The sequence below is a fragment of the Natator depressus genome, chromosome 9, assembly GCF_965152275.1.
Source record: "Natator depressus isolate rNatDep1 chromosome 9, rNatDep2.hap1, whole genome shotgun sequence".
Lineage (NCBI taxonomy): Eukaryota > Metazoa > Chordata > Testudines > Cheloniidae > Natator > Natator depressus.
This window is the reverse complement of record NC_134242.1, coordinates 34,146,890-34,161,166: the sequence shown is the minus strand read 5'-3', so window position 1 is coordinate 34,161,166 and position 14,277 is coordinate 34,146,890. Positions and strand designations below refer to the sequence as shown.

The 14,277-nt window shown below is 44.0% G+C and overlaps 1 protein-coding gene across 15 annotated transcripts in view; it reads left to right on the top strand.

The window, feature by feature from the left end:
* The first annotated feature begins 3,024 nt into the window (after nucleotides 1–3,024).
* AGFG1 (ArfGAP with FG repeats 1) overlaps nucleotides 3,025–14,277 on the top strand; it is a 68,417-nt gene continuing 57,164 nt past the window's right edge. For all 15 annotated transcript variants that reach the window (XM_074963883.1, XM_074963887.1, XM_074963882.1 and 12 more), the window contains exon 1: nucleotides 3,025–3,270. In XM_074963883.1, coding sequence (XP_074819984.1) covers nucleotides 3,104–3,270 — 167 coding nt within the window. In that variant the 5' untranslated portion in view covers nucleotides 3,025–3,103. The remainder of the gene's footprint in view (nucleotides 3,271–14,277) is intronic.

Genomic DNA, 14,277 nt, shown 5'->3' with positions numbered 1-14,277 from the left:
GAACTAGATATCTTATAAAGAGCTTCCTCACTGGAGGTGTGCTCTCTCCTTCAGTTTCTGCTTGAAAAATCTGAATTACTTTGAAAAACCCAAATTATTTGCTCTTGCTCTGGAAAGCTCTAGCATGAATTCACACTACACATCTGAAAATCTTTGCATACGTAAGTTTGTACAAAGTAGAGCTAGCTGAAAAACAGGCAGCTCTAGTACATAACAAAATGTGTTTTTCATTTTGTGCCACTCTACTAGTCCCACATTTTGGTATCCCTTATTTCTTTATATGAGAAGGATCAACGAACTTTGGCTTTAAGCTTAGACATAAGATTTGAATAAGGCAAACATTTTATAATCCTTTGAATGACTGAAAATGGCATGAGAGTGACAAGGTGGGTGAGGTAATATTGTTCATTGGCCCAGCTTCTGTTGGTGAGAGAGACAAAGGTGTTGAGATACACAGAGTTGTTCTTCCGGTCTGGGAAAGGTAGCCACAGTGTCACAGCTAAATACAACAAGTGGCTGTGGAACAGATTGTTTAGCATCAGTATTTAGCACATATTCTAGCACAGTATTTAGCACAGAGACTTGCAAGTGAAGTGACCTGATAACACTTCTGCAGTCTAACAAAAAGGGGGGTTTAGTGGGTTACAGATTGTTTTAATACGCCATAAATCCAGTTTTTTACAACCATGATTGTTCGTGTCTAGCAATGTTATGTGCCAGCAATGCCCCTCTGCCATGTACATTGGTCAAACTGGACAGTCTCTAAGTAAAAGAATAAATGGACACAAATCAGATGTCAAGAATTATAACATTCATAAACCAGTCGGAGAACACTTCAATCTCTCTGGTCACGCAATCACAGACATGAAGGTTGCTATCTTGCAACAAAAAAACTTCAAATCCAGACTCCAGCGAGAAACTGCTGAATTGGAATTCATTTGCAAATTGGATACTATTAATTTAGGCTTAAATAGAGACTGGGAGTGGCTAAGTCATTATGCAAGGTAGCCTATTTCCCCTCGTTTTGTCCTACCCCCCCCCCACCAGACGTTCTGGTTAAACTTGGATTTATGCTGGAAGTGGCCCACCTTGATTGTCATGCACAGTGTGGGGAGAGTGGTCACTTTGGATGAGCTATTACCAGCAGGAGAGTGAGTTTGTGTGTGTGTTGGGGGGGAGGGGTGAGAAAACCTGGATTTGTGCTGGAAATGGCCCACCTTGATTATCATGCACATTGTAGGGAGAGTGGTCACTTTGGATAAGCTATTACCAGCAGGAGAGTGAGTTTGTGTGTGTGTGTTTTTTTGGAAAGGGGGGGGGGGTGAGAAAACCTGCATTTGTGCTGGAAATGGCCCACCTTGATTAACATGCACATTGTAGGGAGAGTGGTCACTTTGGATAAGCTATTACCAGCAGGAGAGTGAGTTTGTGTGTGTGTGTTTTTTTGGAAAAGGGGGGGGTGAGAAAACCTGCATTTGTGCTGGAAATGGCCCACCTTGATTTTCATGCACGTTGTAAGGAGAGTGGTCACTTTGGATAGGCTATTACCAGCAGGAGAGTGAGATTGTGTGTGTGGTTTTTGGAGGGGGGTGAGGGGGTGAGAGAACCTGGATTTGTGCAGGAAATGGCCCACCTTGATTATCATACACATTGTGAAGAGAGTGGTCACTTTGGATGGGCTATTACCAGCAGGAGAGTGAGTTTGTGTGGGGGGGGGGGCGGAGGGTGTGAAAACCTGGATTTGTGCTGGAAATGGCCCAATTTGATGATCACTTTAGATAAGCTATTACCAGCAGGAGAGTGGGGTGGGAGGATGTATTGTTTCATGGTCTCTGTGTATATAATGTCTTCTGCAGTTTCCACAGCATGCATCCGATGAAGTGAGCTGTAGCTCACGAAAGCTCATGCTCAAATAAATTGGTTAGTCTCTAAGGTGCCACAAGTACTCCTTTTCTTTTTGCGAATACAGACTAACACGGCTATTACTCTGAAAAATGTTATGAATGTTAAGCTCCCAGGCTCACCTTTTAACCATATTATGCAGGTTTTTCTTGAGGACGGAGATTCAGATATGGAATGATCGTTTTGTGAAAAGTGTTTGCCCACAAGCGACATGGTGCTTTTGTCTTTTATAATTTTTCTGTGGGAGTTCATTTGAGAGCAACAACACTGCAAACATGACAATGACATTCACATTCCTGAAAAACTTTCTGTGAGCCCTGTCTCTGTTGTATGTCAGCAAGGGCTTGGTTGCATTCAGGGGAGTGCTGACTGGTGGAAATTTTTCCTTCAAAACTGTTTTCTGATGGAAAACTGGAGTTTCAACTAAATGATACGTTTGGGAAAAGTGTCTGCTGCAGAAAACGTTGGTATTTAATCAAAATGCCAAACCTGTGAAAACTGTGTGTGTGTGGGGGGCGGGGGTTGCCACAATGTTTTGACTGTTGATGCTTTGCCAAGAAGCTGACAGTCTGAAAAAGGTGTTTGGAAATGTAAAAGATTGAGTTGTGGTCAAGTGTCCACAGGAACCTCCCCACCCCCCCCCTTTTGGGCTAGCTCTAGGTCTGCCTTATTGGGGAATCCAGGAAGTGGGCGGGCGGAAGACACCCTCTCTCTAACACACCCATCCGAATCCCTCCTTTTCGCCCTCGCCCCTCCCTGGCCTTTCCTCCCCGCCTCGGCCACTCCAGGTAAGAGCCCAGTGGCCACGCCTTTGTCGGGTTGAGATCAGGGAGCTGCGAGTCCCCCCAGCCGGCAGGGGGCGCTGCAGGCAGCCACCGCACTCGGCGCAGCAGCCCCAGGCCCCCGCCTCGGCCCCGCTCTCCTTGTCTGATCCCGCAACGCCAAGGTGTCGCGCAGGTTCCGCCTAAGCTCGTTATTCAGCCGCCCCAGGCCCCGCTCCGCTCCTGGCCTCCTCGGTGCCGCTCTCCCGGGTGCGCGTGGGCCTGGTCCCGACCCCTCCCCGCGTCGCGGCCGCCGCCTCCCCCCGAGGCCGAGGGGGCCCGCCGCCGCCTTCCCTCAGCCCCCGGGCCCCTGCGTGCCGCCGCCGCCCGGTGTGTGCGGGGCCCGGCTCCTGCCGGCTTCTCCCCTCCCCGGCGGGGCGATGGCCGCGAGCGCCAAGCGGAAGCAGGAGGAGAAGCACCTGAAGCTGCTGCGGGAGATGAGCAGCCTCCCGCCCAACCGCAAGTGCTTCGACTGCGACCAGCGCGGCCCCACCTACACCGACATGACTGTGGGCAGCTTCGTGTGCACCTCCTGCTCCGGCATCCTGTGAGTGCGGGCCGGGGCCGGGGGAGGGGGCTCTCGCCTGGCTCTCGCCTGGGGTGTTTGCCTCGGGTGGGTGATTCTCTTGCGAGGGCAAGTTCCCTTCCTTCTCCTCCTCCGTTGGCGGGGGGTGGGCGGCGGTGCGAAGGCCGGTAACCGTTGGTGATCTCGCAAGGCTGTTTGAACGTATCCAGCAACGGCGCTTAGTTTGCCCTGGGGGATTGAACCGGAGAACGGCCTGGTTTCACTTCTCTGGGCTGGGTTTTACTACCCTGCTCATCCTTTAATTTTAGCTAGTCTTCTGAGTTTGCTTAACACTGTGGTGTACCAGGCTTGGCGAGTCATTTTTTTAGCACTTGGAAAATGATTATACGAGACTAATAACGTGGATTAGGGGAGTTAGGGCCTGATCTTGCAAGCATGTATTCATATGAATAGTTGTATGACCCTGTTTAGTGCAAGCTCTTGCAAGATTGAGTCTCAAATCACTTACATCTTAAAAACTAAAAATATAGAAATCGTATTTTTAAGCAACATTAGGGGGATGTTTGGAAGGGAGGGAAGCAAACTACTCATTTTCATGACTATTTTTCTCAAAATAATGGAAGGATTAAATCTAGAATAAATACTGGCAAAGTACCTGTTACTAGTAAGGTAAATCATTGTTTTTGATTTGATACATATTTTAGTTCATAAAATTGAGATGCATGAAGGGTCATGATGAGGTAGGACAGAATTTGTGGAATGCCAGGCTGTCAAACAGTTTGCTTATATAAATGAGTTGGTTTTCTTCGACTGGATTAAAGTTTAAACTGTGGAAAGTACAGGAGATAGTTTGGTAGAATTTTCATGTGATAATGGTAACTTTATCTTTAAGCTGTCCAAAGTTACTGGAAATGAAACTCTGTTGAAATTTCAAGAATGTTTTCCAGTTGCTGTACTGAAATATAGAATTGATTCTTTATGAATTGCTGTGCTTACACGTGTGCTGTACAAATAATGGACCCAACAGCCTTCCATGTCTTCCTTTGCCTCACTCCCATACCCCACCAGAAAGAAGTGAATGAAATCAGAAACATTGAAGAGCAGTTGGTTTTAAAGGGTATCTTGTAAACTCATCTGTGTAACTTCAGTCATATTGGCTTCAGTGAGATGGATAAAGCTTTGCATGTGCAGATGTTTACTGCTTTGAGTTTTAAAGGAAGGAAGCAATTTGACAGTGTTTAGGCAGTAAATATTATTTCATTAGATGACTTGGGTTTGTATATTGAATTCAGAAATCCAAATAACCTAGCTCTTTATATTGAATGGGAATGAAGAAGTAAGTGTGGGGGGGGGGAAAGGGGGGGAATAGCAATTGCAAACTAAGTGTCTTGGTATAACACTGGTAGCTTTAAAAAAAAGCAAACAAGTTAGTTCCATGCTGCATTTCCTTTGAATAAGCTGTCTTTTATACCACTAGACTCCTAATTAATCTTGCTTTTCCTTTTCTTTTCATTGTTTTGCACAGATGTCTCTTCACATGTGTATACTTGTGTGAAGGCCATTCAAAATTGAAAAGTGAGCTCAGATTGTGGAAATGTGAATGGGCTTTAGAGTTGGATATATACTTGGTTCCTAAAGCAGCCAACTCAAAGTAATAAATTATCTGTGCTTATCTTAAAATAGTTTTGAATATGCTGTACATAAACTTAATGACTGGATACGTTCCTTTTGCTTAAACTGATAGCACATTTAAATTACTCAGTACTATTTTTAATTGGCAGGCTGGCTATTTTAAATAAACATGAGCACATGTGATATACAAAAAGTGACTTCAGTTGGGATGCAAGTGACTTGGATCCCTTCTAGCTCACCAGTTAGAGCTTCTGTTTATGGACCCCTGAGGTCTATAGTCCAGTCTACAATAAGGAAGGATTCACCCACACCAAGTCAAACTGCAGGATGTGGGCTGCTAATTGTCTAGCCACCACTGGTAGACACTACACATACATACAAATACCTGAAGAGACACAGATATCCTTTGAAAGAGAGCTTCTTAGTCTTTTGATATATTTTGTTAATCTTCTAATAAAGTAAAAATCATTGCCCAGCGTTTCTAAATATGCAATGTGTGTTTAAAATCCTGAGGAAGTGGCTACTATTTTTACAAATAGAATAAATAGCAATTAAATGGTCTTTAAAAATTCTAATGTTCTGTTTGAAACAAACTTAGTCTCAGACTTTCATTTTGGTTTATAATTTCTTCATATATCGTGTATTCTGAATCAAGAAAAAGCCATAATAGTTATCATGTAAGAACCTGTCCGTATCCAGTTTATGCTTTCTTTGCAGAGTGAGTTAATATACTTAATGCTGATACAAGTAACACTTGTCTAATAGCTAGGACTGTTGCTGGTGTTTCTCTAAGGGCACATCTTCACTGGCAATGTTAAAGCGCTGCCGCGGCAGCGCTTTAACGTGGCTATGTAGTCGCGACTCTATAAAACCCACCTTCCCGAGGGGTATAGCTACCAGTGCTGGGAGCACAGCTTCCAGCACTGGTGCACTGTCTACACTGGCACTTTACAGCACTGACACTTGCAGCGCACAGAGGTGTTTTCTTTTTCCCCCCAGTTGGAGAAAGTTGGAGCACTGTAAAGTGCCAGTATAGACAAGCCCTTAGTCTTGCTGTCTCATTGTCTTTCAGAAGTTTCACTCAGTATTCATGTTAAAATGAAACTCTAATTCAAACCAACTCGTTTCTTACTACAAACATAATTTTTAATGTGGAATTCAACAGTGATGAGAGAGAGAACTTAGTAGTAGAGCAAGATTTTAAACTGTTAGCTTCTGCATATGGTCTCATTCAAAATTACCCTAAAATTACTGTAGTTCATATAGTTTTGACACCTACTGCAGTGGTTGTGGTTTGGAATTATTTACTGTAGAGCTTTATTCATGCAATTTATCACATCTGTTTCATACTCTACAGGAACAGATACAGTTCTTCCTATGTTCCAATTTTAATTTTTGTTTTTCACTATTGTTTCAAATTGTAGTTCCTTTGTAGTATAGTGAGACAGTTATTTCAAATCTAAAATGCATTGTGCAATGATGGAACATCAGGTTCTTATTCTACAGATTAAAGTGGCACTTAATTTTGGTTCAGATATTATTTTGGAAGAGGGAAATTATATAAATAGTGGAAAAATTTATACTTAGGGTTGTTTCAGATATTATTATTGTCAGCATTAAACTTTTAAAACTGGTATTCAGTTACCTTCAGAAGATTTTTCCAGAAGACGTCTGATGAAGTCTAACTATATAGTTAAAGTTGATAGTTAAAGTTGAATTTTGTACTTAAATCAGGAATTAAAACTATGTATGAGGTTTGATAACCTCTGGGTTAGGCATTAGGGAAACACTTCCTAACTGTAAGGGCATTTAAACACAAACCAATTATCTAGGGCAGTGGTTCTCAGTCTGTGGTCCACGAGCTCCATTCAGGTGGTCCGCGGATAGTTCATTCTAAGGTGTGTGCCTGGGCAGCTGCACACAAGAGAATGAAGGGCCTAATTAGTGGAGCTGCACAAAGATGGGTCCGCTAATTTGGTGCTTGGACCCTGGAGAAGATGCACAGGTAAGGTGAGGTGGTGGCCTGGGGGGGGGAAGGGAAATAGGGGGTAGGTGGGAGGGGGCAGTGGAGTGAGAAGATGGGGTGAAGGGAATTTGGGACGTGCAGGGTTGCGGTGGCCAGAGAGAGACTACTTTTCCCAGTTCCAGGGCTGCGGCTGCTGGGGAGAGGGGCGCGCCCCCCCCCCCCCTTCCTAGCCTCAGCTCAGGGGCTGCCGCGTTGGGGGGGAGAGGGCACATCCACTGCATTAGAAAGGTAAGACTACTGATATTAAAATATGAATTTTGTGCTTTTATTTGTAGAACAAAAAAAGTTAATTATGGGTTTTTTTTATATAGCGCTTTTAACCAAGTGCTTTACAATAGTTAGCTAACAGTACAAATAACATTTGGAAAGATCACTGAGTGGTCCACTGAGACCCTCAGCAATTTTCAAGTGGTCTGTGGTGGGGGGGGGGGGGTTTGAGAACCACTGACCTAGGGAGGTTATGAAATCTCTATTATTGCAGGTTTAGACGCGTTAGACAAACGCCTGTCAGCGATGGTCTAGGTAATACTTAGTCCAACCTCACTGCAGTGGACTAATGACCTGTTGAGTTCCCTTCTAGTTCTAAGTTTTTGTTTGTTTTTTTTGTTTTTTTAAATTCTAATTGGGATTCATGCTCAGTTGAACCAAGGAAACCCCTCGTCTTGCATTCATTTATAAGATGAATTTATCTCTCAAATGAAATCTAAATATAATTATCCCAACTCAGGTATACTACTTGTATAACAAAATTGTCTATAATTTTCAGAAATTCAGAAGGATGTTTTAGTATTAATAATATGAGACTTTACTTTCTATATATTATAGATACAACAGTTGTGTGGTTCTATAGTCTGATTTAGTGGTCTGTAACAGACTCCTACTAAACTTAAACACTTGTTAGATTTAAGTTTGTCTTAATATGTGGAAACTGGTGGATTCCATAGGTTAGTAGAATTTGAAGTAGTACAGTTAGCTTTAGCTCTGCTTTTGGCCCCCTCTTTGTTGCAAACGTACAGCTATGGAACTGCAATACGTTACATCGGAACTGGCTCACTTGTGTCACTTCTGGATGATAGTGACACATGACTAAACCCTTTCTACTCACTGGCTTTTACACTGCTCTTTTGTAGCATCTTACAGTAAAAGCTCTTTTATCCAGCACTTCACCAACTGGCAAGCTCTGTAAACCGGCATTTCTGATCTGCACTGAAAGTCAGGTTTATATTGTGGTTGGTGCGGGGCCGGAACGGGGCTGGGTCATGGGAGGGGCTGTGGGGCATGCTCTGGGAGGAAGTTTGGGTCCGGGAGGGGGCTTGGGGCAGGTTGTTGGGGGTGTTTGTGGGGCTTGGGGTGCCAGATACTCGTGGGAGCGCTCACCTCTGGCAGCCCCCCGCAAGCAGCTCTCCGTCCCTGCTGTTGCTGGCAGAGGCGCAGCCAGGCGGCTCTGCAGGCATGCTGCCCTTGCAGCTCCCAGCCAATTGGCCAGGAACTGCGGCCAATGGGAGCTGCAGGGGGCGGCGCCTGCAGATGGAGGCAGTGTGCCTGCTTGCAGAGCTGAACCACCTGGCCGCGCCTCTGCTTGAAGCAGCAGGGACGGGGAGCTGCTTGCGGGGGGCCATTGGAGGTGGGGGGGTTCCCCCTGTCTAACACCTTGAGCCCCCCTCCCACGCCGCTGCCCCGAGCCCCCTCCCACAGTGTGCCCCGCATTCCCCTCCTCCTCCCCGCACTCCAACCCCCTCCCTCTGAGTTAACCGGCATTTTTAATTTACTGGCACCCCTGTACCCCCAACATGCTGGTTAAAAAAGCTTTTATTGTACTTTTGATTTAAATCAATTCTGTCTTGTTACAGTTGGAAAAATTACACCATTGCTCAGGGTAGCATCTATCTCTATCTACCTTAGGTATCTGTATGGCCCTGTGTCTCAGTTCCCTAAGTGACATGGTCCCACAAGGTCACGCAGGAAGACTGGCAGATAAAGGACTCAAATCCACATCCTAGGCTAGTGCCCTAACTGCTGTTACTGTACAGTGCAAGAAATAACAGATACAGATTACCAAGAATGATATCACAGGTTTAACATGAAAGATTTTAACATGATTTGATCACTTAAATCAGTTGTAATTCTGTCCTCCTGTGTGTTGGCCTTCTTAAAAGACAAAATTAGCATATTTAACTGTTTGAGTTGCTTAAAGTGTAGTATTGGCATAGCTATAAAAGCTGGGTGTATTGGTAGAGCTATGTGAGGATGCTTGCGCACATGCTTTAGATTGTCTTGGCACACTGTGTTGTGGCGCCTTTAATTTAAAACTCCATAGTTTTCTGAAGTGGGCTCGGAAGGGGTAAACATTCTTCTTTTGCTCTCCTATTAGTGGCCGTTCAGTGGCAATGTTCACATAATGGCTTTTATGCCCTTTGAATTTCCTTTGTAGTTTTTCAGACCCTTCCTATTAAAAATGCATGAAGAGAAGAAATTGATTTCCAGCTAAAATTTGTCTCTGGCAATCACTTTCTTACTATTTTTTTTTAAATTCTTGGTAGAATCTGGGAGAGGCGGCATTCTATGAATCTGTATGTGGGTGTGACATCAATGCATATATACTAAACAAAAACACCTTCGAATTTTTTTTCACAGCCATGTTTTGCATTAGGGTTGTTAAGCTCAAAACATTGTTGACATACAGCCACAAAATAAAGTGGTCTCCTAATGGTACATTTCCTTCTACTTCTCCACTTGCTGGCACAGACCACTGTCATTTACCACATCCTTAAAAGGAGTACTTGTGGCACCTTCGAGACTAACCAATTTATTTGAGCACAATCTTTCGTGAGCTATAGCTCACTTCATCAGATGCAGTGAGCTGTAGCTCCCGTAAGCTTATGCTCAAATAAATTGGTGAGTCTCTAAGGTGCCACAAGTACTCCTTTTCTTTTTGCGAATACAGACTAACACGGCTGTTACTCTGAAACCTATCCTTAAATCAATTTCCTAGGGATGCCTGCATTCCATCACCACCTTTACCAAGCAACCCCCTTTAAAAGAAATCAAACAACAAGTATCCCCAACTAATAAGGTTGTTAGACTAATAACATATTAAGTTTGACAACCAAATGTCTTATGTCCATATTCATAAGAATGAGACTTAAAAAACATTTATGCAATTATCAGTAGTAACTGATGTAATAGAGCATCCATCTTGTGGTGGTACAATGCTGTGTCATGCTGGGGATGAGAGGTTGTGGTCAAAATTTCCTTGTCTTATAGGGGAGCAGGTGCTGGGAGGGTTGCTGAGATAGTGTACTTAGCCTTTGGTAGTGCAAGAGGGTGGCCTTTCCTTTATGGATTGGTATATGTCCCTCAGGCAGGATGTCTGACTGTTTTGCTTCACTGGGAATAAGGGCCTATTCCCCTTATGCCACATCTGATGTGGCATATTTGCAAAGGAGAAAAACATGGTTTTCTTTGAGCTTGGGCTACTGTGCTGTTTAGGATGAGCATTCTGATCTTGGAACAAAATGCGTTTGCAAGGGCAACTACAAAAAGATGCACAAAAACTGGCTCTAGGTCTGTATTTTCAATACTTAATCTCCAATGACAACCTAACTGAATTTCTTACTCTAACTGCTGTAAAGAACTGTAAAGATGCTAGTTACATCAGGACTATAAATTATAGTATGAGGTTTTCATCAGGGTAACTTATGTCTGTTCAGTGCCCTTAAATTAAATGTAAGACTATAGTATAGTGGTTCTCAAAAGTTTTTTTTTTACTAAGGCTTTTTTTTTTTAACTAACATCAACCACCATTTTGTCTTTGTGAACCCACCATTACCCTTGCCCTACTCTTCTCAGCCCTGCCCTCTCCTGCAGTCCTAGGTGGTTGTGATCCTCTGTTCCTGCAGCCCAAGGTGGCTGTGATCGCTGCCTGGCTTCTGGTAAAATGAGAGTGGGATCTGGGTTGGCAACAGTAGCAGTGTGGAGTAAGTGTCCAGAACCAGTGAGTGGACAGTCAGCAGCCTGTCACATCTTGCTTGTACCCCAGAGGGGCTTGCTCTGCACTGCTGCCCAGATCCTGCTCCACATGCCATTCCTTGCTGTCCTGGGGAAGTGAGAGCATGGGTGGAGGAGTACTTCTGAGGCATGTTTGACCCACTTAGACCCTACCTGTGTCCCACTGGTGGATTGGAACCCACCGTTTGGGAAACATTGGTATAGCATTTTGTCGAAGTATGCCACTTGCTGCATTCATGAAAGTGACTTCCCCCTAGAAGAAAAACATGAATGATTGTTTCCATGGTATAAAAGGGATCTATAATCTACACTACAAGCGTTGCAATATGCCAAAAATAATCATGTCTGCAATGCATGTAGAGATTCTTCCTGTAAGACATGAGTGATTCCTTGTTGAAAGCAGCATGGCATAAAATAGCTTTTAAATGAATTAATGGCAGGCCATGGATTAGAGGAATTGGGAAAATATCTGATGCGAATGTGAGAATACAGATTGCACACAGGAGATGCTGGGGTCAGATTACTCAAATAGTTTAAAATATGCTGTTCTAGCTAGTCACTCCCACCTCTGGTTCTTGATAGAGATAAAAACAAGGAGTGGTGATTGCATTACAGAATCTCATCCTAAAGTACAGATATGTTTAAAACACTAAACATATGTCATCCTGTGATTCCACGTTGGACATGAACAATGAAAATGTATTCCTCCGCTCTGTCTCTCTTGCAAGCATGTTAAATGCATGTTTTTTGAAAGATGTCCTGAATAATAGGAGCTGACTAGAGAAATGTAAGATGACCTTTTAAAAACAAAACAAAACAAAAAAAAAAAAACCCAAACATTATTATACAACATTACATATTATAACCCATTCATCTTGTGGTAAGGGTTTCTAATTATTACTCCTAGGGGAATTCTGTGCGCACACAGAAAATGTCATCCGTCCCCACCTCCAGCAGATTTCTTTGCTTCCTGAAGAAAGTGACATGGAAGCAAAGGGAAGCCGTGTGCAGGGTCGGGGGCAATACCCCCCAAACAGAGGAGAGATGGGGGGCACACGGTGTCACATGCCAGTGAGGCACCCCCCATTCCTGCCAGCACAGAACTGCCCAGCTGTTGGAGCTTGCCACTGGGCTCTGCAGCAGGATGCCGCTTCCTGGTTCCTAGTGCCAGTTGTGTTCCCTCTCTGTGTGTACAACAGTGAGTACCCGTGGTGGGAGAGATGGGGTAAAGGGGGTGGAGGAGGGAGAGGCAGTTGGGGAAGGAAGGAGGAGGGATGTGGGAGTGAGGGGAGGAGGATGGGACAGGGAACAATTTGGGGAGAGAAGGGGAGGGGATGCAGAAGAGAAGGGGACAGGGAAATCTGGATCGGGGGAGTGGGAGCCTGGCATGTGGCGTTTCCCCTCTGCTGCAGCTGGGGCTCCCCCGTTAAGCAGGCCCACTCAACCCCCATCCTGATGAGCCCCCTGCACCCAGACCCTCCCCCCCACTGAATCCCAACCAGCTGCACCTGGACACCCCTGCTAAGCTCCTCATGCCCAGACCCCCTCCCCTCCCACTGAGCCCAAACCACCTTCACCTGGACTTCCCTGCAGAGTCCCATTGCTTCTGCATCCAGAACACCCCCCATAAGACCCTATGTATCCATATCCCGCACTGAGCCACTCCATGCCAAGATTGCCCCACACAGGACCCTCTTACCCCATGCCTGGATTTCCTCCACATCCCCCCCCCTCCCCCCCCCCCCAGCCCCTCCACACTTAAATTCTACTGGATTGAGCCTGCCTGCCCACACCTAGTGCACCTGGCATGGAGCGGCAGGGCCGGTCCTTAGGCTGCACCAAACCCTGACACAGCACAATGGCCAAGTCCCTGTCCTGGGGGAGCTGCAGTCCCACCTCCATGCAGCCAGTGGCCTGTGCTCCCCATTGCCGTACTGGAGCCTCCACATTCATTTATTGATAAATAAAATTTGCAGAATTTTAAAATATTGTGTGCAGAATTTATTTTTTTATGCGAAATTCCCTTGGGAGTAAACTATGGACTACTGTCATCAGCATTTGCAACAGATTTGTTTAGCTGCAGTTCTGTGTATAGAATTTCCTTTCAATTGTGTTGTGATTGGGAGTGCTCCTTTAAAAAATTATTAGCTCAGATGGAGGAGAGAGGTTCTAAAAATATGCAAAAATATTATGATCAGGTGGAAACAGCATTGAAATCTCCTGGTAACTGGATGCATTTATAAATGAGGTTAATGCAAGTACTGAGTGTTAAATGCTGCTTTGTATTTAACATGCTTTTTTATTAACTTTATTGTAAGATACATTTTCAATTTAAAACTTTTCATATTTGTTTAAATCATCCATTTAACACATTTTGTATAATTCCATGTTTAATATAGAGCATGCTTTTATTTAACACTTTTTATGTGAGATGTCTATCAGACTTTTCCAAACTAAGTTTTATACATTGATGTGGAATATTTAATAGTCATATCCTATCAATAGTTTATTTATAGATTCTGGTCTCCAAAAACTATCTTAGGCTATGTCTACACTGCATATTACTTCAATATAACTTACATCTCTCAGAGGTATGAATAATACACACCCTGAGTGATGTAAATTATAGCGACCTAAGCGCCGATGTGGAGAGCGCTATGTCGGGGAGAGCTTCTCTTGCGGAGGCAGGAGTTATTAAGCTGATGGGAGAGCTCTCTCCTGTTGGCTTAAAGAGTCTTCACCGGAAACGCTGTAGTATAGGCATAGCCTTACTGAAGGGAGTACTAGGTACAATAGTGCTATTTAAAGTACCATGGAATCTTTAGTTATCACTATATAAAAATGGAACTGTTTACTCTGAGGTCTGACCCTATGTATAATTTGTCATATATGCTGCTTCTGATGGTGTAGATTACTTTTTACACATGACCAACACTGCTATAGTGACAAAAAATTTGGAAAGAATCTATTTCATTCTCTCAGTCTCGTACATTAGCATTAACTAAACTCCCAGTGAGTAATCTTCCTTCTTTAATTAGGACCATGCTGGTGCTTCTGTGCAGAAACAGATGTGATCACAATTAAAGGACAGCAGGGTTGTAGGAGAAGACCTTTGTGAAAAACAAGGGAGTGATGTAAAAAGTGGGAAAGCTTGGAAAATAAGGTGCTGCGACATGTGCCTCAATACTTACATTTATTTGGCATGCATGCATAGGTTCTTATTTTTTATTTTATTTTATTTTTTTTGTGACAAGGGCTGAGACTGGGTATTGATGGTGAAATATGACTAAGGAGGGTTGGTAAGCCAGTCTGTTAACTGTTTGTTTGGTCCTGGGGGCTGGCAGACAGGCAGCATATCAAAA